This window comes from Staurois parvus, unplaced genomic scaffold, assembly GCF_062004578.1.
Source record: "Staurois parvus isolate SC_StPar_1 unplaced genomic scaffold, SC_StPar_1.0 ptg000568l, whole genome shotgun sequence".
In the NCBI taxonomy this organism is placed as follows: domain Eukaryota; kingdom Metazoa; phylum Chordata; class Amphibia; order Anura; family Ranidae; genus Staurois; species Staurois parvus.
Genome location: NW_028318364.1, coordinates 862,571 through 888,286, shown reverse-complemented (window position 1 = coordinate 888,286; position 25,716 = coordinate 862,571). Strand labels below are relative to the sequence as shown.

At 40.4% G+C, this 25,716-nt stretch overlaps 1 protein-coding gene across 1 annotated transcript in view; it reads right to left on the bottom strand.

Annotated features, from left to right (window-relative positions):
* Positions 1-453: 453 nt before the first annotated feature.
* EIF2AK4 (eukaryotic translation initiation factor 2 alpha kinase 4) overlaps positions 454-25,716 on the bottom strand; it is an 87,429-nt gene continuing 62,166 nt past the window's right edge. Inside the window, exons 20-29 of the mRNA XM_089691663.1 lie at positions 24,844-24,894; positions 24,494-24,730; positions 23,116-23,191; positions 19,266-19,387; positions 16,016-16,065; positions 12,118-12,286; positions 8,949-9,065; positions 8,593-8,658; positions 5,704-5,880; positions 454-618 (exon numbers count right to left, since the gene is read on the bottom strand). Of these exons, the coding sequence (XP_089547789.1) occupies positions 469-618; positions 5,704-5,880; positions 8,593-8,658; positions 8,949-9,065; positions 12,118-12,286; positions 16,016-16,065; positions 19,266-19,387; positions 23,116-23,191; positions 24,494-24,730; positions 24,844-24,894 (1,215 nt within the window). The 3' untranslated portion in view covers positions 454-468. The remainder of the gene's footprint in view (positions 619-5,703; positions 5,881-8,592; positions 8,659-8,948; positions 9,066-12,117; positions 12,287-16,015; positions 16,066-19,265; positions 19,388-23,115; positions 23,192-24,493; positions 24,731-24,843; positions 24,895-25,716) is intronic.

Below are 25,716 nucleotides of genomic sequence, written 5' to 3'. Positions count from 1 at the left end.
GCCCCATGAGTTCTCAGTCCGCCCCTGTTATGGAGCAAATATAAAAGCTGTCGCATCCAGATCATCTTAGATTGCAGCAGCCAATAACAGGATGAAGTTGACAGCATACTTTACATTTTTCTTGAAAACCTGCAAACTTGTTTATTTTAAGTCCTGTTTATTTGCTGTCTGGGTCTGCACTGGAATTTCGGAATGTCACTAATGATATACATTATGGAAGTTATGCAAACAAATCTGTTATATGTGAAAATAAAAACAGAAAGAATGTTTGTTCAGCTTTCGTTTAATAAATGACACAGTTCCTTTTCCTAAATTAAATACTGGTCTGCAAAGCTAGAAAGTCAGTAAAGACTAAACACATGATAATAAGCACATGCTCCTATGATGTGTTCTGTGTCACCTTGTAAACACAAGGGATTATTTGCTCACCAGCTGTACTCACTGTCCAGTCCCCCCCACAATTCTCCATTACATAACACATACCAGATGGTCATATCTTCCCCCAGCTGCCAGGATTTCAGGGATGGTCCTCTGCCGGCGTTTGATGAATGCCACAAATTGAAATACAATCCCACTGTGTTGCTGCATCTTGTACACCAGGCCAAAATTTACCACCATCTAAAAAAAAGCAGACACAAACATTGCAGAAACAGAACATAAGTAAATGAGTGTAGAGTTACCTTTATGGCTTTTTGTCTCAGAGTCACCCCTTGTCTCTGCCACCTACCCACCTAAAAGCACCATCCTTTGGTTCCACGGCCTACCCACCTACCAGTACCTTTTAGTAAATACAAAACCAAGTATCATTTTGTGGTGTGAAGTCATTTGTATGGGCTGCCAGCAACTAAAGCACCCACAGCAATATTAGACCCCCTCCAGCAACAATAGATCTCTCAGCAGCCAACAACAACAGACCCCTCCCTCAACAGTAGATCCCTCCCAGCAACAATTGACCCTTCTGCAACAATAGACCCTTCCCTCAATAAGAGATCTCCCCAGCAACAATAGATCCCCCAGCAGCCAGCATCAATAGACTCTCCAGCACACCCCAGCACTCCTTGCCATTACATACTTTCAGTGAGGGAGGTGCCGGAATTGTGTCCCCCCGTGTTTCCGCTGAAAAAAATGATGCTATCTGAATAATGATATGCTACACATAAAAAAGCAATCATAGGTTAAAGAGGAAGTACACTCCCACTGGACACTTGTACCTACAGGTAATCTCACAAAACAAGCTTATCTGTAGGTACAAGGAATATCTCCTAAACCTGCACCATTTAGTAGATATTCACTGTCCCTACAGCTGATGACATCACTGCCGCATTCGCATGTGACGTCATCACGGCTCGGCCAAACAAGCGGCCAGACCCACAAACCCTGAAGGAAAGCCAGGTGAAGATGGAAGCCCTGTCAGCGGTGACAGAGCAAGGCTTCGTTCTAAGGTAAAAAAAAATTTCCGCTGCAAAATAATGTCATAATGTGCTAGTATGCGTTGCATACTAGCACATTATGTCATTATTTTGCAGGGGAAATTGTTTTTTTTTGGCAGTTTACTACCACTTTAAAAGAAAGCTCCACTTTTATACCTATTTTTAATAATTATTTTCCTATTCTTTCCAAAACATGCATATCTCACAAGATCCTGGTCATTTGATATAATTCACCAATCTGCTTAGCAGTGTTTATAAACTATCGAGTGTGTGCCATGCTGAGCAACAATTAGGAGAATGGGAATTAGGGAAACAGCTAGGGATAGTATAGTCACATACAGCACACAAAAGAACTACAATAGCCAATTCACACTTGTGATTTGTGGAAATGCGCATTCTTTGTCAGTGGCACCCCAATGCACTGTACAGTAGAAAACAATGCACAATACATCATAACCCATATGCCATGCATTGTGGTGGGCTGCATTGTTTAAAAGAAAAAAAAAAAAAGGGTCATGTGTGTTTCTTCATCTATTGTGGTATGCTGGCATAATGGGCTGCCTTTCCTTGATGCATAACATATGACACTACAGGAATCGGCCCTAATGGAAAAACTGCCTGCAATTTATTCTTACTCTAAAGACAGACTCAACTGAAAAGACAACCTTTAACCACTTGCCTACCGGGCACTTTCACCCCCTTCCTGCCCAGTCCAATTTTCAGCTTTCAGTGCTGTCATACTTTGAATGACAATTGCGCAGTCATGCAACACTGTACCCAAACAACTTTTTTATAATTGTTTTTGAAACATATAGAGCTTTCATTTGGTGGTATTTAATCACCACTGGGTTTTTTATTTTGTGCTAAACAAACTGCAATTTTTTTACAATTTTGAAAAAAAGTTTTTTCTTAGTTTCTGCTATAAAATTTTGTAAATAAGTAATATTTCTCCTTCACTGATGTGCGCTAATGAGGTTGCAGTGATGGGCACTGATGAGGGGGCACTGATGGGCATTGCTGGTGGGAACTGACAGGCACCACTGATGGGCACTGAAAGGCAGCACTGATAGGCAGCTCTCATAAGCACTTATATGTGGCATTGATGTGCACTGATGAGCACTGGTATGTGGCATTGATGTGCACTGACCGGTGGCAATTATGGGCACTGAAAGACAGCACTGATGGGGCTACACTGATAATCAGGGCACTGTCAGCGTAAGGAGAGGACTGCCAGTAACCAGCATTTCCTATTTACATGCGATCAGCTGTGATTGGACACAGCTGATCACAATAGAGCCTGTGTCATCAGCTCTTTACTGCGACTGGCAATCCACTGTGTCCCAGGGACGTGCATGCGCAGCTAGAGTGAGAGGACTTCATATGATGTCCTCCCAGAATGAGAGAGCCGCCACCCTCATCATTTCCTTAAATGGCCGGCAGGAGGCAGGTAAAAAATTGTCAAATTGTGAAAATATTCTTAAAGTGAAACTATGTGCCAAATTAAAAATAACATGTACAAGACTCAAATTTATACACGGGCTTACATAACCCAAGCAGTAAATAAATACTGTAGATAATACCTTTTATTTCTCAGGTTTTTTTATATGCTACTAATTACTGAGCACATCCTATGAACATCTATGTATTGTCCAGTGAAGAGTGAACCCATTTAACCTCCTTAGCGGTATTCCCGAGTGTAGCTCGGGGTAAAATTTGAGTACAAAGAGCGGTAACCCCGAGCTACACTCGGGCTTACCATGCGGCGTTGCTCAGGGAGTCCCTACAGCACTTACCTTGTCCTTCGCTCCCACGATGTGTCCCCTGCAGTGTCCCCGGCCATCTCCTCCGGCCGATGCCGGCATCCGTGTTCCGGTCCCTGTGACGTCGGGACGTACGGGCGCCGGAACCGTCGGCAAATTTGAAATTTTTAAAAAATGTCATTTTTTTTAAAATGACTATTACATAGTAAAACATTGCTGTTTCAATGCATTTCACATACATTTTGTCCCTACTGCTTTGTCCTGTGCCCTGCCTGCATTTTGACTGTTCTTTCTGCCTGGAAACTTAGAAAAGTCCATGGCATCCAAAAAGCGTCCCTTTACATCAAAAGCGGTTTAGACCAGCTAGAGAACAGCGATAGTAAATCAGAACCACTTGCAGAATTGAGTGATAATGATTCGTGGGGAAATTCGTCATCAGACACTGAAAACGATTTTGCGACTTTGCTCAGCGATGTGCGAATTTGCCTCTGTATTTCAAATTTCAGTGTTTTCGGTTTGATTATATTATTGAATTAAATTTATTATATTATTATTTTTTATGATTATTTATTAAATTATAATTTATGATTTCGTGTTTCAAATTTTATCATACCCGGGATGTTTACTAGACTCTTGTTCGTACAGATTTCAGTGAGTTATTCCTAAAAATTACAGCCTACAATAAAAAACTACATATTTCCATGCAAAAAAATGGTACCGCTTTCAGCACAAAAAATCGGAAATAATCAGACCACCGAGGAGGTTAAACAACTTACAGTTCAGAGAATATCAGATCGCAGCTGTCTTTTAATAAAAGAGGAGACCTAGTTCTCAATAAGGGCCAGTTCACACCAGAACACAGTTTCCCGCACCACATTTAAAATGCGCTGAAAGTGCCAATACATTGTTAACAGAACCCCAAATGCAGATCACAAACACAGGGTTTTTGCAGGCACCAGATCACATAGTACTGCAGATTTACATTTTGTGCAATCCAGTGCAATTTGCAGCCCAATCAAATGAATGAGCTGCAGAGTCGTGCTGCAATGAGCAGGAATCGGACCACTTTCCTGTGCGATTCTGGTGTGACCCGGCCCTAAAGCTCCATTCCCAGAATAAATTTTTTCTGTTTCAATGTTTTTATTGAAACTTAACATGTTAATAGGTAATGATACAGCCAAAGTCCCTTGATGGCCATGCAAACAGATCTCACAGCGCAGTCGAGACACAAAAATGACATAAAAGTATTATACGTTAACAACATGTAAAGTAGGTGTAGCAAAGCCAAGTATCCCAATTGCCCCTTGAATGGGAAGTACCGTAGGATAGATCAACAGCAGGAACAAAGGGATGTAAATGCTGATTCTGTGGGAGCAGTCCAAATGCGCCAGAGCCCCGAGATCTGCTCCCCTATATAACAGGCATAAGGAGAACAGGGTGCTACACAATTGGTGTTTAAGTCATAATATGACATCATTCCATCAAGGGTGAACACATTTTTTAACAGTTTGCCTACCAGGGCAATTTTTTTTAATTTTTTGCACAAATTTTAAAATTTGCATTTTTCCTTAGAACCCCCAGATATTATATTGCATCTTTTCTGAAAGCAAAGGAGCTGGAGAATAAAAAGATGGCTAATATTTAAACACCTGAATATCAAACACAAATTTTCAGGAAAAAAAATGCTTAAATTAACTTTAGTGCAGACAAAAACAATATAATACCCAATTTTGTGTTAAAATATGTAAGATGATGCTGCATTGAGTAAATAGTTACCAGACATGTCAAGATTTAAAAAAATTGTACACCCCCTGTGAAACTATGATACCTAAAATTGTCGATAGGTGATGCTTTAAAGGCCTTTCAAGGTTATCAGTTTAGAGTTAATCATGAATTATGGACCTAGAATTATTGCTCTCACAGCGATACCTCATACATGTGGTGCAATCACCAGTTACTTTTTTTTTCCTTCCTCCCCCTTTCCATCATGGTTAGTTATATATATTTCTGCTCTGTTGTACAATAGGCAACTCTTTATATGTCAAATATGTACCTTACAATTACAAATGCAGATGCATTATGTATTTTTTTAATTTTTAATTTTATAAGACATAGATCCTGAGGAAGTCAACTTGTGAAATGCGTTGCTCAGCATCGAAGTATAATGTCAAATAAACGTCTCATGCATATGATGTATATGTAATGCAGTCACATTTTAAATGTGTTTTAATTGCACAATGAAGATTGTGCATGTTTTAACTATATTGATGTACATACCCCTTTCTATTGAGCTGGGGAGATTTATCTTTTGTTCTAATAATTTAAGCCTTCATTTTCAGAGGTCAGTTGTGACTGATTCTACAAAAAGAGATTCACACTATCCTTCCTCTGGAACACATTAGTAAAGGAATGCTGTAATAGGATGCTTTTAAAACTAGACACTATCCCTTTTTATTGTACTTGTTCATAACTCAAGAAAAGTAAACTGTTTCCTAGTTTCAGTGGATTCTCACCTGAAGCTTAATGCCCAGCCTCTTGACTAATCCAATGATTTCTTCTAGGTCCTTCAGGCCTTGCTTTGCTAGGACACCAACCCCTGACTTCTGCTTTGTCAGAGAGGCCATCATTGGTGCCAGCTCATGGAGCTCTCCTTTCTGTTCAATAAACTTATAAAGTCGATTCAACTGGAACTGAAAGAAGAAATAAACATCAAAACAGAAGAAAACACATTCATAGGTCATTATGCCTATCAATACTATTGTGTAATTAAAAAAGGCCTGGATTCTTTCTTGGATACACAGAATATAACTGGTTACTAACATGTATAGGTAAAGTTGATCCAGGGAATACCAAATTGCCTTGCAGAGGATCAGGAAGGAATATTTTTCCCCTGCAGGAGCAAATTGGATCATGCTTTGCTGGTTTTTTTTTGCCTTCCTCTGGATCAACTGTGGGTATAGGATCATAACTTTTTTTTTTTCTTTTATGGTTGAACTGGATGGACTTTTGTCTTGTTTCAGCCAGACTAACTATGTAACTATGTAATTTATGTACTATCCTTGAAACATCATTAAACTTAATAAGGTAGAGAAAAGTTACAGTATTCCATATCTCCCAACTAGTCATTTCTAAAGTTACTGAAAATTTAGAAAAAAAAACAAAAAAAAAAAAAAACAGTATTTTTTTTACTTTCTGCTATAAAACATTTCCAATAAAGAAATGAAAAAAAAAAAAATTTCACCATAAATTTAGGTCAAAATGTATTCTGCTACATGTCTTTGGTAAAAAAAAATTTCCCAATAATATATTAAATGGTTTGCGTGAACGTTATAGCGTCTACAAATGATGGTATATATACTGGAATTTTGTTTTATAAATGCTAGGAATGGTGACGATCGGCGAATTTAAGTGGGACTATGATAGTGCCGCAGGCATTCTGACACTGGCTGAGTGGTAGAATAACTGACACCAACAGTGACACTAATACGGTGATGAATGATAATGCTATAAACTGCCACTGTGCTAACGCCACTGGCTGGGAAGTGGTTAACATCTAGGGGCAATCAAGGGGTTAACTGTCTGCCTAACAAGTGTTAATGTGTGTAATATGTGGTGCTTTTACTAAGGGATCTTGTTTTTTCCTTGCTTAGCAGGAAATAGGAATTAAAAAAAAAGGAGAACACCTGTCACTGTACAGAGCTCTGTGCTGTTTACAATCACAGATCCGATCAGTGGGCAGGTAGTCATTGGCCAGAAACTGCTGATCAGCTTGTGCTGCAACAAACCACAGCACAGCTGGGTCAGCAGGCGTGTGCCCTTTCCGGAAACACTAACTACATGTCAGATATGTGATCCAGCACACAGCGGCCGCCCTGCAGCAGCATATCTGCGTGAAGCAGTTGGGAAGTGGTTAATTATTATTAGGGTTATGGGTTAGCTAGATATTAAAGTGAACTTGTGACCAAGATATATGGGCATTCCTGCATTGACATATTCTTGTGCTATTAAAACAAGCCCTCACTGACCTCTGTAGCTGCAGAAACTGTGGATCAATTAAACCTCAGTGTTCAGGAGGAAAATAATGCAGCTCTTCTTATTTCAACTTGGCTCACCTTACCCCCCTTTCTCCAGTGGTGACTTGGCAGCCTTCTAATCTCTAATGTAAACAAAGAGCAGTTGCATTGGAAGGGAGTTGCAGAGTCAGTTGAGCTGAAGAGGCTTAGACTCCTTTTAGATGGTGTCCCTACTGATCAGCAGGGGATCCATGAACAGATGCCCTACTGAATTGGAGCTGAACAGTATGGGTGCCAATTTTGTTATACCCTTATCCATTCAATATTTTTTTGTTTGGACTTTAAGCTCTTTATGACAGTAAAAAAAATTGCCAATGGGGGGCTTCCTGATTCCGATAAGCCCCCCGCCCGCAAACCCCCACAACCACAGCCCAGGGTTGTGAGGAAGAGGCCCTTGTCCCCATCAACATGGAGACAAGGTGCTTTGGGATGGGGGGAGCTCCTTGCCCTAAAGCACCCCCCCAATGTTGAGCGCATGTGGCCTGGTATGGTACAGGAGGGGGGGAGGTCACTCGCTTGTCCCCCCCCCCCCTTTCCCGACCTGCATGCTCGGATAAGGGTCTGGTATGGATTTTTGGGGGGGGGGGCCCCACACCATTTTTTTTTTTTATTTTGGTGTGGGGGTTCCCCTCAAAATCCAAATGGCTTGGTAAGGATGGAAGGGGGGACCCCATGCCATTTTTTTAATTCTATTTTAATTGCGGGCAATTTTTTATTTTTTTTTACTTTAGCTGGCAGTGGGGAACCCCGCTGACAGTTGATGGATAGAAACGGATGAAAAAATGGATGTAAACAGATGAATAAACGGATGTGAGCAGGTAGAGTATCTTGAGCACAAGAACGTCTTTTGGAAAGTGATTGTTAAACGCACTAACTTGGACATTCTGTGATTTGGGAATTGGGACTTTTATTGTAGTGTGGATTTATCTTGCATGGGATTACTGGAGGATTTTATTTCATTTATATGTTGGATGAGGAGTTGGCGCACTACACATTCTTGATTTATGTCAGAAAAATTGATCCATATTAGCTGTGTTGCCACGCTATAGGAAATTGCTTTAAATTGGAAGACTTCTTCCATTCATTTCTCACGAATTAAGGGCAGAGTAGATGCTATAATGCTGTAAAGAATCTTCCACACTCTGATTCAATGCCTCATTTTTCTGAAAATTGGGATATATGGTCTTCTACTAGATCCTTAATTTTTTCTGTACTTACAGGGTCTTTAAAGAGATAAAAAGAGGGAAAATTTGCGTATGTGCATGCACTGTACATTTTTTTTTATTTTACTCTCACAGTTTAAGAATTTTTCAATTCAAATGCACGTACATTGTTCTGAGATAGAGAAAGATTGCAAAATTTGGCCTCCACTTCTCTTTTAGTAAGTTTTTCAATCTAGAAAGGAAAAATAATATTAGGTCAACATAAGGTGATCAGTTTAACATTGCTGAATTTAAACAGCATGAGAGTGCAGATTATGAAGTAAGGAGAAAGACTGTCTACACTAACGTTAAATAGCATCAATTCACAAACGTGAATACATGACGTGTTATTTTCAATGACAATCAATACTTTGAGATTTTGCAATCATTGCTGAAAAGAAAAGTACATAATGATTGTTATAGCTTAGTGAACAGAGTCCATTGTTTGAAGCTGAGGAACATGGCATAACCATGAGCACTTACCATAGCATCATAAAGAATATTGTACACTTGGATGAGCTTATCTTCTGGCACACCACAGTGCAGGAGAATGGCTTTTAATAAGGATGTGTGGTTTAAATGAATACTGTAATTTCTTTCCTGTAATAAAACACGAAAAGACCCGTTAGAACTGTCACACAGAGAAATGCATGCTTCCCAAAAGCACCGGTCAGTCACATAATACAGCATACCTTACCAGGGGTTATAAGAACACATTTTAAGCAGCTGTGTATAAATTATATTTGCACTTTAGCTCCTGATGGCAGAGTATATGGTCAAGGCTCAAAAAATCAAAATGTAGTTGCTGGGCCACAGAGACCTGTAGATTTAAATGCAGCGCTAAAGTATCAAACCAACAGTTCGTTCAAAAAAGTTCGTGCAATATTTCAATTTATGTGGTGACAACCAGATATTAACACAGCTGTGAATGATCCAGCAGAACTTATAAGCAGGAATGACAGAAATGCGCACTCACCGACTGCGCATAGGAAATGCGCAGAATATATCAAGATCAGCAGGTGTCATTTTCCCTCAAAGAAGAGGTGTCATCAAATGGTGGTCTGCTGGACTCCAAGGACCTCCTCAAGATCAGGGTGAACAATCCGGGTAAAGGCTCCCTCCTCTGTCGGGGAGGTTTGACTGTGGCGAGAGAAGTAGTGGGAATCACGTGACAGCGGCAGCCCCGGAGTGCCAGGAAACGAGGGAAAGGGGTTACCAGACCAGAATACACAGCCTTCACTGCATACAATATCCAGAGGAGGGAGCCTTTACCCGGATTGTTCACCCTGATCTTGAGGAGGTCCTCGGAGTCCAGCAGACCACCATTTGATGACACCTCTTCTTTGAGGGAAAACGACACCTGCTGATCTTGATATATTCATGCGCATTTCCTATGCGCGGTCAGTGAGTGCGCATTTCTGTCATTCCTGCTTATAAGTTCTGCTGGATCATTCACAGCTGTGTTAATATCTGGTTGTCACCACATAAATTGAAATATTGCACAAACTTTTTTGAACGAACTGTTGGTTTGATACTTTAACGCTGCACTTTATATTTATTATTTGATGGACGGGAGGCGGTTGTGATCTCTTCTAGTGCTTTAGCTGCTTATTATATTTATTTTTCAATATTTAAGGAGCGCTCGCTTTATTATATATTTTATGTAGATTTAAATGGTCAGTCCGCTTAATGGATGTTGTAGTCCTAAACAGAGTCTAGTGGATTGTTTCACCTCCTGTCTTCTTATATCGACCAGGATGCAAGGTTTGGACTGGGCCTCTCTTGACTAGTGAACAAGCATGGTACCTAAACTTACACTTCAGGGCAGACTAACCAGAAGTGCTGGAAAAAAAATAATTCTGTTTTGTAAACATGGAAAATCCTAATGAGTGACACAGATCACATTTTTCTGTATGATTTTAGCTTTAATCTCCCATGCAAACTGTTGCCTCTAGGGAAGTCCTATAAAGTACAACCCTCAACCAGGCAGTGTAGATAATGATTATATTGGATATTGGGCTGGGGTTAGACAATGTATAACCACTATACATTGCAGCTATGGTTTGCGTACAAAAAATTACTTTCATATAGTGTATGTGGACATGCTACTTAGTACACCATCTTAAAAATACCACTGGATTCTTCCAAAATATGGTGGTGTGAAAAGGAGGTACATGAATACACAGTTTTTCTATCCATCATGCCAGGATGCTTTCCTGTACACAGGCAATAACATACATCTGCATATATACTGAACATTATTCTACATACAGCAATCCACTACATACTACATCAAAGTGCATACTGCATGGGAACTAAAGCGTTTGATATGTACTGGGAAAAGACTCACTGACGTCAATGAGAGGTGGTCAGTCGTGGATATAATCCCAATGAGTATTAATGCTTTACAGATTCTAATAAATGTTAAAGGAACATAGGACTTAGAAACAGAATAACATAAAATAAATAATCTTTGAAGTTTACAATTAATGGGATTTGTAACAGAATTTTATATCAGCTGTTTCATATGAAATTTAAAGAGGAAATTTAAAATCAAAATAACAGAAGAACCACGATTTTTAAGAAAGTCTGTTACCAAGGTTTAATGAATTTAATCAGCTTAAACATATACTGTATATATCATTTTGTTGTGGCCCAAGTCAGACCTTGCTCCCTGCCCTTGTAAAATTCACCTGCTGAAAGTTTATGAAAATGTACCTGTAAAGAAAATCATTGGACTTTATACTTACCCTTCTCTCACCTTACGTCTGCAAGGCCTAGGCATGTGCGAGGTTATGCTTCCTCGTAGGATCCTGGGGAATACAGGGCAGCCAAAAAAAAAAACAAGACAATGCTCTTGCAAAAGATTCTTATGAGGGCTGGTCTAGTCTGCAATATCTTGGAATCTTCCTAGAGAAAGGATGATTTCACTCCCCGTATGCAAAAGATGGGGGTAAAGTGAGTACAAATTTAACCTTTTTCTCTACAGGTAATGTTTTGCACATTCATTCACCATGCTTTTTAAGGAGGTGGGGCCAAAACGTTATAACCTTGCGGTGTACTGTAAGGTGCCAAATAAAGGCTAAGTTCACCTTTTGTAAAAAAAAAAAAAAGTAATGAATGCACATCTTTTTCCAGGTAAGAAAATGTGTATTAACATTAGTTTTACACTGCAGCCTGTAATACATTGCAATAGCAATCAGCAGATTGTGGGTGCAGTGCCTGGATCTTGCTGACTCTCAGTTAGCTGTCTGCCTGTACCTCCCATATAGGCAGGAAGAATAAATGAACTGCGAGAGTGCTCATTAGTACCCTCACAGGTCATTGAGAACTACAAGCCATCTACCACAATGGCTGTACTTATAGTCTATTCATTCACAGGTAACTGTGAATGCAAAGACATGGCCGTGTGGGAGGAGCCCCGCATGTCCGTTCTGTTTTTGAATTGTGACAGCAGGTACAGGCAGAAGAAGAACCCCCACATACTGTCAGGGAGATGGGAGTGCTGGTGGCGGAAGTGGGTGTATATGATCATGATACACCCTAAATATGTGTGTACCATGTAACTTGCTCCTAAAGGTGAACTTATCCTTTAAACCCCATGTGTCTTATGACTCAAGCTTGTTTGTTACTTCCAGGATGAGAACCATACCTGTAACACTGGGAATTCCTGAATGATCTCATATATTGTGTAGATAGTCTCTGCGATAGGCAGGTAGCTGTTCACAGACGGGGTAATCACATCAAATGCACATTCAGTGAGTTCTTTTGGGTGACAGCGATTCAATTTCCGTGGCCTAAAAACTCTCTCAATACAGTACCTGAGGTCATAGAAAACGTAAAAAGCTCAGCATTAAAAATGGCTTAAATATTAGACTTTTCTCCCAACTCACAAGAATGGAAATTTTTATTCATGTTATATACATGTGTACCTTGAAATCCACTTGCACTTCAGAATTTCCCATGCTAAAGCTTCCATGTAAATAATGGCATATATAGACTGGCATCCAAGTTTTATCACTGTGTTACATTAATGTATAATTTTGTCTACATTATTCACGCCATGCCACTTTTAATGAATGCAGAATACTCTGATTTTTGTGTGTTAGATGCACTATTTTGCCAAAAGTATTGGGACACCTGCCTTTACACGCGCATGAACTTTAATGGCATCCCAGTCGTAGTTCATAGGATTCAATATTGAGTTGGCCCTGCCCTTTGTAGCTTCAACTCTGCTAGGAAGGCTGTTCACAAGGTTTAGGAGTCTGTTGTTTGACCATTCTTCCAAAAGCGCATTTGTGAGGTCAGGAACTGATGTCGGACAAGAAGGCCTGGCTAACAGTCTCCACTCTAATTCATCCCAAGGTGTTCTATCGGAATGAGGTCAGGACTCTGTGCAGGCCAATCAAGTTATTCCACCCCAAACTCGCTCATCCATGTCTTTATGGAACTTACTTTGTGTTCTGGTACGCAGTCATGTTGGAACAGGATGGGGCCATCCCCAAACTGTTCCCACAAAGTTAGGAGCATGAAATTGTCCAAAATGTCTTGGTATGCTGAGACCTTAAGAGTTCCCTTCACTGGAACTAAGGGGCCAAGCCCAACTCCTGAAATACAACCCCACACCATAATCCCCCCTCCACCAAACTTTACACTTGGCACAATGCTTTCAGGCAAGTACCGTTCTCTTGGCAACGCAATGCATCCGAAGCTTTGCATTGCACTTGGTGATGTAAGGCTTGGATGCAGCTGCTTGGCCATGAAAACCCATTCCATGAAGCTCTCTATGCACTGTTGTGCTAATCGGAAGGCCACATGAAGTTTAGAGGTCTTTAGCTATTGACTCTGCAGACAGTTGGCGACTTCTGCGCACTGTGCACTTCAGCATGGGTTGACCCCGCTCTGTCATTTTACGTGGCTTCCCACTTTGTGGCTGAGTTGTTGTTGTTCCCAGTTGCTTCCACTTTGTTATAACATCACTAACAGTTGACTGTGGAATATTTAGTAGCAATGAAATTACACGGATGGACTTACTGCACAGGTGGCAACCTATCACGGTACCACACTTGAATTCATTGAGCTCCTGAGAGTGACCCATTCTTTCACAAATGTTTGTAGAAGCAGTCTGCATGCCTAGGTGCTTTATTTTATACTCTTGTGGCCATGGATGTGATTGGAATACCTGAATCCAATGATTTGGAGGGGTGTCCCAATACTTTTGGCAATATAGTGTATGTTGTAAAAGAGATGTAAAAAAAAAAATTATGAAGACCTGCTTTAACCGCTTCACGCCGACAGTATGCAAATATGCAGTCTCTAGGCAGCTGGGCCTTGATGCCGAGCAGCCGCATATTTGCGTATAATTTGTAAACAAACGTGCAGAGAGCACGTGCCCTGTGCGCTCCCGGCACGTTTCGGCGTCCCACGGAAAGGTCTCGATCTCTCCTTGTGATCGGGACCTTTCCGATCATGTGACTGCCGTGACAGCTACTCACGGTGGTCACATGACTCTAAACCCTGCCCCCCCCCCCCCCCCCAGCGTCAGAAACCCCTTAAAAGGCCGGGAGGCACTGGGCACACACATCAAAAAAGGACTGGAAAACTCAAAAACAGAGACTGAGTTTTTCAGTCCTTGACTAATGAGCTTGCCCCTAAGAAGTTGTAATCTATTGCTATTACCCCCAAACTAAAGATGATGGTTTTGGCTTTTATCTTAAAGTTATTTTTTAGTACAAAAACCCTATTATCCCAAGCAATTCACGATCAGCTGCAATTGTTTTGTCTTTTACTATGTGACCCATCTCCAAAAAGTTTCATTTAGGGAGTTTATATTTTTGTTAAAAAAAATTCCCTTTAAGATCTGGGAATGCTACAAGGTAGCAAGATGATGTGTGATAACTGGGTAATAGTTGTGTTTCCCCATTGCTGATCCAACTTGAAATACAGCGCCTTTAAAAAGTATTCATAAGTGGCACATAATTGTGAAGTGGAAGGAAAATAGTAAATGGTTTTCAAACTGTTTTATAAATAAATATGTGAAAAGTGTAGTGTGCATTTGTATTCAGCTCCCTCTACTCTGATACCCCTAACTAAAATCTAGTGGAACAATTGCCTTCAGAAGTCACCTAATTAGTAATTAGAGTCCACCTGTGTGTAATTTAATCTCAGTATAAAAATCCAACTGTTCTGAGAAGCCCTCAGAGGTTTTGTTAGAGAGCATTTGTGAATAAACCGTATCATGAAGACCAAGGAACACACCAGACAGGTCAGGGATAAAGTTGTGGAGAAGTTTAAAGCGGGGTTAGCTTATAAAAAAGATCCCAAGCTTTGAACATCTCATGGAGCACTGTTCAAGCCATCATCTGAAAATGGAAAGAGTATGGCACAACTGCAAACCTACCAAGACATGGCCATTCACCGAAACTGACAGGCCGCGCAAGGAGAGTATTAATCAGAGAAGCAGCCAAGAGGCCCTTGATAACTCTGGTAAAGCTGCAGAGATCCACATGAGAGCTCAGGTGGGAGAATCTATCCACAGGACAGCTATTAGTTGTGCACTCCACAAATCTAGCCTTTATGGAAGAGTGGCAAGAAGAAATCCATTGTTGAAAGAATGTTCCGTTTGCAGTTTGCGAGAAGCAATGTGGGGAACACAGCAAACATGTGGAAGAAGGGGCTCTGGTCAGATGAAACCAAAATTTAACTTTTTGGCCTAAAAGCAAAACGCTATGTGTGGTGGAACACTGCACATCACCTTGAACACATCATTCCCACCATGAAACATGGTGGTGGCAGCATCATGTTGTGGGGATGCTTTTCTTCAGCAGAGACAGGGAAGCTAGTCAGAGGTTATGGGAAGGTGGATGGAGTCAAATACAGGGCAACCTTAGAAGAAAACCTGATAGATTCTGCAAAAGACTTGGGACTGGGGCGGAGGTTCACCTTCCAGCAGGACAACGACCCTAAACATACAGCCAGAGCTACAATGGAATGGTTTAGATCAAAACATATTCATGTTTTAGAATGGCCCAGTCAAAGTCTAGACCCTAAATCCAATTGAGAATCTGTGGCAAGACTTGAAAATTGCTGTTCACTGACGCTCTCCATCCAATCTGACAGAGCTTGAGCTATTTTGCAAAGAAGAATGGGCAAACATGTCACTCTCTAGATGTGCAAAGCTGGTAGAGACATACCCAAAAAGACTTGCAGCTGTAACTGCAGCGAAAGGTGGTTCTACAAAGTATTGACTCGGGAGCTGAATACAAATGCACACCACACTTTTCAGATATTTGTAAAACAATTTGAAAACCATTTACCATTTTCCTTCCACTTCACAATTATGTGCCACTTTGTGTTGGTTTACCACATAAAATCCCAATAAAATACATTTACGTTTTTAGTTGTAACATGAAAAATGTGGAAAATGTCAAGGGGTATGAAAACTTTTTCAAGGCACTGTATGTCTGCCTCCTTTTATATTCATACAGACATACTGAAGTTTAGCAATTTATTTTGGTAAATCAATTAAGCATTTTAATGTTAAATGTTACCTTTTAACGTTAGTTACATTATTTCTTGCAACATATCGTGCAAAAGGAATCTGCAAGAAAGGAAAAAGTATTATTAGTAACATACATAATTCAGATATTAAATCGTATCCAAACTCAAAACCAAAAATGTATTGTACTGCAGAATACCAGTCTGTAAATGTGTTGTCTGCATTCATTTTCTTTTTACCATTATTTTCACCTGGTAACCCTGTAAACACTTCCTGTTCTCTACATGCCTATGATTTTTTCTTCATTATAATTATTACATAGTCTGGACTTTGGACAATCATGTCTGCATATGTTCATATTTATTACATGGCAGACTGATGGGTCTAGTAATTTACACAATAGCGATAAGCTTCTTCGTGTTTTCTTTAAAGCTCACAGGAAGGGGACCCGTGCATTGCTGGCAAGATCAACAGGTATTTTCTGTACTTGCTGAAAGGACTTGTAAACAGATACATTTTTGTTTTTAGGTTTAAAAGGGTCTCAAAGCAGTAAGACTAAGGAAATTAACAAATGGTAACCAATGGCAACTAATCAGCAACCAAATTTCATTCTGACTGTACAAAACCAAGGAAAGGTAAAATCTGAATAGTTCTACTGGTTTAGGGTGACTCCTGCCTTTTTTTTCTGGTCAACTGAATGTGGCAGCATAACCCATATAGAAATGGCTGTTAACACTTTCATGTCCTGTGATGTACAATTAAAGGATACATTAATCTTTCTGAACGCAAGGGGAGAATCCGCACTCGTTGTCACAGTTTAAAAACAGTATGGCTGTGCGGGGCTCTGCCCACACAGCTGCATCAATTATTCACAGAGCTCTGTGAATGAACTACAAGTCCTGTCTGCCACCAAGGCAGACATCTTGTAGTTCTCAATGAACTCAAAGGGCACTGGTGAACACTCTCGTAGTTCATTGAATCTTCCTAGACTTCTGTAACTGTCTGCCAATATGGGAGGTCCTGACATTGCACCTTCGATCTGCAGATCGCGGGTGCAATGCTCTGCAGGCTACAAAGAAATAAAAATTTAAAAATAAATTAATTGCACATTTTTTACCTGCAAAAAAAGTGCATATATAATTTATTTGTGATTATTATTAGTGAACTTATCCTTTAAGAAAAGCCTTTACAGGTGTCTAATTTAGAGTTTGAAGCAGAACTATTGTCTGTAAACACCCACCTCCGTGAGCTTCCTTGCTGACACTGACATCTTCTAGTTCTAGGTGGGAGTTTTCTGATGCATTGATTGGCCAGCAGGAGGAGGAATCACTCCCATGTATGTGCATAGGAATGCATTAATTCCGACACCAAGAATGGACAATGAGTTGCACATGCTAAGCTTGGTGTACATTCTGAATATACAAAGTACAAATAAGATTGCAAACAGCCAGGTAGGTTTGTTTCATTACAGAAGAGACACAGCATGTCTCTCCTGCAATAAAGAGCTGACTTTCACACAATTTTTTTGTGTCACTTATGTTGCACTTTGAGTACTATAGAAGTGATCAGATGGCTGTAAGGTAAATCAGTTCTATAAGAAAGCTGGCAGCCTACAGAGAAGAAGTAAACAAACTCTTAGCCACTATACAGCCTTGAGTTTATTTACATGCAGGTACTGCAACTGTAACAGGAAAGCTGGCCATAAATACAAATCCCCACTCAGAGAACACTTTGCATTTTCTCAACAAAGGCAACGCATTCTCTGACTGGATAAGGAGGTGGCAGGATGGAGATGTCTATGCCAGCTACAGCCTGTGGGAAAGTATTGACCTTGTGTCGATCTATTAGAAAATGGCGTGTGCAGTACTGCGCACGCTTCCTCACATTATCTACAGACGCATTGAGGTAACAGATTGGTCTATAAGAAAATGGCTCCGGCGCTCTCGCGCGTGCGCACATGCGCGATCACCGGCAAGATGGAGCAGGCTAATATTCATTAAGGAAATAGATTGGTCTACAAGAAAATGGCGCATACGCGAGCGCCAGCAAGATGGCGCTGGCTAATTTTTGCACTCGACAGTAATCTATACAAGAGCACATATAGACGTCTGGTGATTATGGCAGCACCCCTTATGAGGACGTATTCGCATACGAAACACGTCAGGGAGGAGCCCATACACGCCGTGTCGTCACGCTGCCGGATCAGGGAGGTCTGGCGGCCATTTTCTAACTCCAGCTGGTCAGTGTATATTTAGCAGTACTGCTTCAATTTATCTGCATATTACCTAGGATTCATCTACCTGATTTTATTCTATACGTGTAATACGTAATATATTTTAACCTTATTATTCACAATAAATATTATGGAATACTAAACTATGGGAATCCATCTTCTTTGCTCCGTGCCGAGCAATTAAATCCATCTAGGACCCCAGGTGCACCACCAGGATTAGAGGAGGGAACCAGTGACCAGACCCCACTGCAGTCCACCTGTTCCAGGGCATCTAGGAGGGATTCATCTATTACCCGGAGTTACAGAGGAGAGGAATCCTTTTCCAGGCTGTACCCTCAAGGGAACCCCTGCTCCTGGTTTATCTGATCTTTGCGATTAAGATTGTGCTTCCGGTGAGTGGGCAATCTTTCTATATCCACCTTGATCGCACGCCACCGTATTTCAAGATCTATATACACGGGGAGATATTTATATTGGTCCATCGCTCACCAGTGGGATTAATCACTACCATCTGATTAGCTATTTTGGACACTATATTGCATATCGAATTTGAATCTTATTTATGAATGGTTTATTATTTCTATATCATATTGGTGATTATTTGTTTAGCGCTGCACTACGTTTATGATTGGTTCATCTGAGAAAGTTTGCGGTTACTTTTTGGTGCATTGGCTGCTACAGTAAGCGCTCGCTTTATACTCTTGGTTCTGAATCGCTAAAAATGAAACCCCTTCTAGAATGAAGCGTCAAGCCTGCTGGTTGTGTATGACAAAACACAGTACCTGCTTCCACATATCACAGAGCAATACATTAAAGGCTTTGAGCTCATGTGACCGCAAAATAAAATGACAAAAAGGTACTAAACTGTTTTATTTTAAATAAATGTGTTTGTGGTAAAAGTTCATTGTTACCATATGATTCACTTTATGTACGTTCACAAACTGTACACTTTAAAGCACTTTTTCCATTTTTACTCTAATGAAAATGTTACGGTTCTTGTTTTCCAGCAATATAAAACACCAAGTCATAGATCAGTTTATTACTGTACATCCATAACCATAGCACCTACCCTGAGATTATAAGGAAGTGTTACTAGCATGCCACTGTGGTCCATAAAACTGGCCGATTCACCACTTTCAGATGCCATCTTGCTCCGAGGCATTAACAAAGGTGTATGTAACTTCACAGCTCCTAAAAAGAAAACGGTTTAAAATACTTGGATGACAGTGACAGCAGATCTGTAGTATGCTTTATTTTAAAATGAAGGTTTAGACGTAGACAGGAAGATATGAACAATTTCTTAGAAAAATCACCTTTTCTTTTTCACCTTTTTTAAACCACTGCCAGTTCTTTTTTGCAATTTGTGAGCCCAGATTTCTTCTAACATCTGGTATGGTCACCAGAACAAGAATTTTATCCACAAGGACACAGGCAGCTAGCTCTGAATATACAACCTATTAATCTTTTACTTCCCTCTCTACTTGGCATGTCAATGCATTTCAGTTGTTCCAAGATTTCACTGACTCAACAGTGAAGCAAGGATTCAGATGACAGCCCCAGAGCCTGCAGCAATGACAGCTCCTCTTTCTATATCCTGCCAGGGTAACAAAATTAAAACAATCTGTTGTGTGTAAAAGATATCTTTGACCATAGGGGGTCATGACACTAATATAGTTTTCTGCACACTCCTGAACACTATAGGCCAATGTATACAGTGACATCAGATTAGTTCCTTTAACAATGGACAGCAACACACAGTGGGTAAAATAAGTATTGAACACGTCACCATTTTTCTAAAGGCGCTATTGACATGAAATTTTCAACCCATGCAATCCATACATACAAAGAAACTGAAACAAATAAGTTCAGAAATTAAGTTAGGTGTAATAAAATGGAATGACACAGGGAAAAAAGTATTAAACAGAAGAAGAATGTAGCAACCGAATGCATGTACTCCTGCGCTGAACTGTGGACTCCCTGCTATTGTGATCCCCACATGGGAAAAGAAATGCAGGCCTTGCTGCCCTCAACAGACCAGGGATATCCAAAAGAAACTGTATATGAAAGACAAAAAAGAGGGCGCACAGGCCTAGTGCATTACCTTAAAAATAGGATTTATTGATAAAAAGTAAACACTCACAAAATTAAAATGATGTAAAATCAGATAAACACGAGAAGCATGTCACAAGAGATATGCAGTATGGTACAGGAATCCCTGTGGGTGGTCTGGTGGGAGACTGGAAGCCTCTGGCCACCAGCTATCCAGAGGCTTCCAGTCTCCCACCAGACCACCCACAGCGGTTCCTGTACCATACTGCATATCTCGTGTGACATGCTTCTTGTGTTTATCTGATTTTACATCATTTTAATTTTGTATTTACTTTTTATCAATAATCCTATTTTTAAGGTAATGCACTAGGCCTGTGCGCCCTCTTTTTGTCTTTCATATACAAAAAGTATTGAACACATGAAGAAAGGGAGGTGCAAAAAGGCATGGAAAGCCAAAACACCAGCTGAAATCTATCAGTAATTAGAATGCAATTCTGCCCCTTCTCAGTGAAAATTAATATCAGCTGGTTCAGTCTCAACTGATGGCCTATAAAAAGGTGTCTCATTACCTAGTTGTCACATCTCATGATGGGTAAAAACAAAGAGCTCTTTCAAGACCTTCGTAACCTTATTGTTGCAAAACATGCTGATGGCATTGGTTACAGAAGGATTTCTAAACTTCTGAATGTTCCAGTGAGCACTGTTGGGGCCATAATCCGGAAGTGGAAAGAACATCATTTCACTGTAAACAAGCCATGACCAGGTGCTCCTCACAAGATTTCTGACAGAGAAGTGGAAAGAATTATCAGAAGAACTGTCCAAGAGCCAAGGACCACTTGTGGAGAGCTTCAGAAACATCTGGAATTAGCAGGTACAATTTTTTCAAAGAAAACAATAGTAATGCACCTAACCGTCATGGCCTTTATGCACGCTCACCACGCAAGACACCACTGCTGAAGAGAAAGCATACTGAAGCTCGTTTAAAGCGGTAGTAAACTTTTTCCAAAAAAAAAGTTTCCCTCTGCAAAGTAATATCATAATCTACTAGTATGCATTGTATAATAGCACATTAAGTGAAACTTACCTTTAAATGAAGAGCTCCAGAGGAGCTGTCACCGCTGCCAGGGCCTCCATCTTCACCAGTTCTTCTTGCCGGGTTCCCGGGCTGCAGCTGCTTGAATAGCTGAGCCACCGATAACATCACTCCATTGCATGCGCACGGGAGTTTTGGCTAGAGCACTCAGCTCTGAAGGAACGGCACATGCACATGCGCTGGTGATGTCACCAGCTGCAGCTCTGCAGAATATATCCTAGACGGTGCATGTTTAGGAGATATTCATTTTACCTACAGGTAAGCTTTATTATAGGCTTACCTGTAGGTAAAAAAATACATTGCCGTTTACTACCAAATTAAAGTTTGCTGCACAACATTTAGACAAGCCTGAGAAATACTGGGAGAATATAGTCTGGCCAGATGGGACCAAAATTGAACTCACTGGATGCCATAGTACATAACATGTTTGGAGGTCAAATGGCACTGCACATCACTCCAAAAACACCATACCAACCGTGAAGTTTGGAGGTGGAAACATCATGGTGTGGGGCTGTTTTTCAGCATATGGTACTAGCAAACTTCATATCATTGAAGGAAGGATTAATGAAAAAATGTACCAAGACATTCTTGATAAAAAAGTGCTGTCATCTACCAGGATGATGAAATGAGGGAGGATATTTCAACAAGACAATGATCGCAAAACACAAAGATAAGAAAACTCTTAACTGGTTTCAAAGAAAATACAGTTGCAAGAAAAAGTATGTGAACCCCATTGGGATTACGTGGAGTTTTGCGTGAATTGGGCATAAAATGTGCTCTGAACGTCATCTAAGTCACAACAATAGAAGAACACAGTCTGCTGAACATAATACTACACAAACATTAGATGTTGCCATGGTTTAATTGCACATAACATGTAAACATTCACAGTGCAGGGAGGAAAAAGTATGTGAGGCCCTAGCTTAATGACTTCTCCCAGAGCTAATTGGAGCCAGGAGTGAGCCAACCTTGACTCCAATCAGTGTGATGATATTGGATGTGTTGCTGACAGCTATCCTGCCCTTAAAAAACACACACCTGTTTTGGGTTTACTAGTTTCAAGAAACACTATCTGATGTGAAACACGCCTCGCAGAAAAGAGCTCTCAGAAGACCTACGATCAAGAATTGTTGACTTGCATGAAGCTGGAAAGGGTTACAAAAGTATCTCCAAAAGCCTTGATGTTCACATACTTTTTCTTGCAACTGTAAAGCTGATAGAATGGCCCAGCCAATCACCTGACTTCCAATAGAAAATCTTCGGAAAGAACTAAAGATCAGAGTTCAAAGAAGAGGCCCACGGAACATTCAAGATTTGAAGACTGTTTGTGTGGAAGAATGGGCCAAAATCACACCTGAGCAATGCATGGGACTAGTTTCTCCATGCAGGAAGCATCTTGAAAATGACATTACCAAAAAAGGATTTTGTACGAAGTATTAAATTTCAGTTAGCGTGTTCAATACTTTTTCCCCGTGTGATTCCATTTTATTATACATAACTTAATTTTTGAACTTATTGGTTTTGGTTTCTTTGTATTTATGGATTGCATGGGTTGTTACTGACGTGGTGAAAATTTCATGTCAATAGTACCTTTAGAAATATATTTACTGAGAAAAATGGTGGTGTGATCAATACTTATTTTACCCGCTGTATATAGAAGGACTGTCACAGTATTTAGAATTTTCTTCCAGTTTGTGGATACACTGGAAACATCTAGCTCTGAAAGACCAAATGTTGAACACCAGATAACCAATATCAATATATCCTTTTAACTTACCATGTCTTTTAAACACTCGACAGACCGTCTCACACACATGATGATGGATTCTAGCTGAACGGGCAGAGAAACTACCCTGAAAAATAAAAAGATGAGAAGAAGATTGAAAATATATGGAAGACAAGAAGGTTTAAGGTACACTCAGTTCTAATTTAAAGCCCAACTGTAGTTTATCCAAAAATCTTTACAAAATAAAATCAGGGGCTCAAAAAAACAAGGCTTTCTGATTGTCGACTTTGTAAAGCTGCCTCAGAATAAAACTCCTCTAGTCAACAAACTGCCAATATAAAAACATTTTTTTAAATACCAAACAGATTTTTACTAACCTGCTATGTGCAATGGTTTTGCACAGAGCAGCCCTGAACCTCATCTCAGGTCCCTCCCCGGAGCTCCTGGCTTCTCCTCTTCTTAGTGTGCACCCATAGCAAGCTGCTTGCTATAGAGACACACCTGTGGAATCAATTCCAGGACTGGGTGCCTGCAGCCATAGACACAGACAGCACGGCTTGGCTCCACCCCCTGCTCCCTCATCACAAGATTTGACTGATGGCTCCCACTGCTCTCAGTCTGTCCTGTGAGAGTGGGGATAGAAGACAGAGCTTCTGCAGACAGGCTTTGCACTAGATCGAGCAAGGATTCAAGTAAGTATAAGGGGATTTGGGGTTGAACATGAATTGAGGGAATTCAATAAAGAGAAACTTCACAAAAGGGGAAGTTCCCTTTGTTTGTATCCTCCCCCTTTCTATTGTCACATTTGGCACTTTTTGAGGGGGATTGGGTAGCTGGTTTTGACAGGTACCCACTCCTGCTTCTGAGTCAGATCGCTGTGGAAATCTGAGCTGGAAGTTTGCGCCCCCGCCTCCTTCCACCGCAGCCTCCTGGGACAGCTCCCAGAAGACTGCGGGGTCATTCACAAAGCGCAGCATGCTTTGCGCATGCGTAGTAGGAATCCGGCTGCGAAGCCACAAGGCTTCACTGCTGGTTTCCCTTATGTAAGATGCCAGCACCTGCACCCGAAGCCAACTGAAGAATCAGCTTGGGTGAGGACATCCGTAGATCCCTGGACATGCAAGTGTCCTTATATTAAAAGTCAGCAACTATAGTATTTGTAGCTGCTGACTTTTAATTTTTTGGGGGAGCCTGGAGCTTTGCTTTAAGGTAGAAAATGGTTTGGCTTTAGAACCACCTTAAGGGTATTCTAATAGACTGGATGCAACTGGACAGTGCTAAGCCATAAAGTCAAGACCCTACTAACAAGGTGAAACTAAATCTGAAAGTTACACAGGAGGGTCATCTGGATACTTTGTGATAATTTCTCATAAGCAGAACCTTAAGAGTTCAAAATGGCGACATATTCACTTTTAGTAAATAAGGATACCTTAAATATATCACTGTCATAGGTGTAGTCCATTGCAGGTGATATGCGCTGGGAGAATATTTGGCTGATCATTGTCCGGTAGGACTTTCCATCTATATTGGCCAATGTATGGTGAAGCACCTCGTGAAGTTCGGACTCTTCAAGCTGAGGTGGTGGTAGAAGGTCACATTTCAAGAGTTCCATGGCCGTAGGACGAGATGCAGGATCATGGTTTAACAACCATGTGATGACTTTTCTCTACAAAACAGTAACACTTATCTACTTATCGTTGTTATGTCTTCTAACGGTCATCTGGGTTCTTAAAGTAGCTGATGTGTTTCAGTAATTTGGTAGTGGAATAAATGCCTTACCTGCTTCTCTGTTTCTGGTTTCTCAAAATCATCTGGGAATACTATGGAAGACTGTAGAAAAAATATATATATCTTTGTAGGAAGATAAAGCAATAATCCAGGTACATTTAAAAGAAACATAATAATGCAACTTTGTATTCACCGAATCATCATTACATTTATTTTTTCAAATGCAACTAGTGTCAGTACTAAAATAGACTTGGAATCAGCATCTTAAAATATCAGTTTTTCAAAATTCCCTGCAAAACAGATTTTTAGACTGAAAGAGGGAGGGGCAAAATTGGGAACGAATCAGGTGCACTGTAGGAAAATGTGCTTACAAGGAACATGATGTCAGGATTAAAAAAGCACAGGGATGACCTAATCAGTCTCCTGCTGCTCCTTCACAGTTTAGTTAGCAGGCAGGGGATGCATTCCTGAACTGTATGAGGTGTTATCACTAATAAACAGATTTCTTAAAAACAAAAAAGTAGTGCAGCGCCATATAGCAAAAAAATGGCCTGGCCATGAGGGGGGGAAATCTTCCGGAAGGCAAGTGGTAAAGTTAAACTATAAATATCTAAAAATTGAGACATAATACAGCTGAACTAGCATTCTTTCTAGAAATGTTCACAAGTTTATTCTTTATTTTCACTGGCTTCAAATTCTGTTCATGAACTGGCCCCTGCCATACTGTCCAGCTGCAGGGTGGTAATGCAGGAACTGACATGGGAAACGTACTCAGAAATACACAGCCTACCAACCAAGAAACACTGCCAGCTCTGCAATGTAATCAGAGATAAGGATTGTGTCCGTGGATACATTACTTCTAAGTGAAATTTTTAAAAGATATAATTTAAACATGGACGACACCCGACAACTTTTTACAGAAGC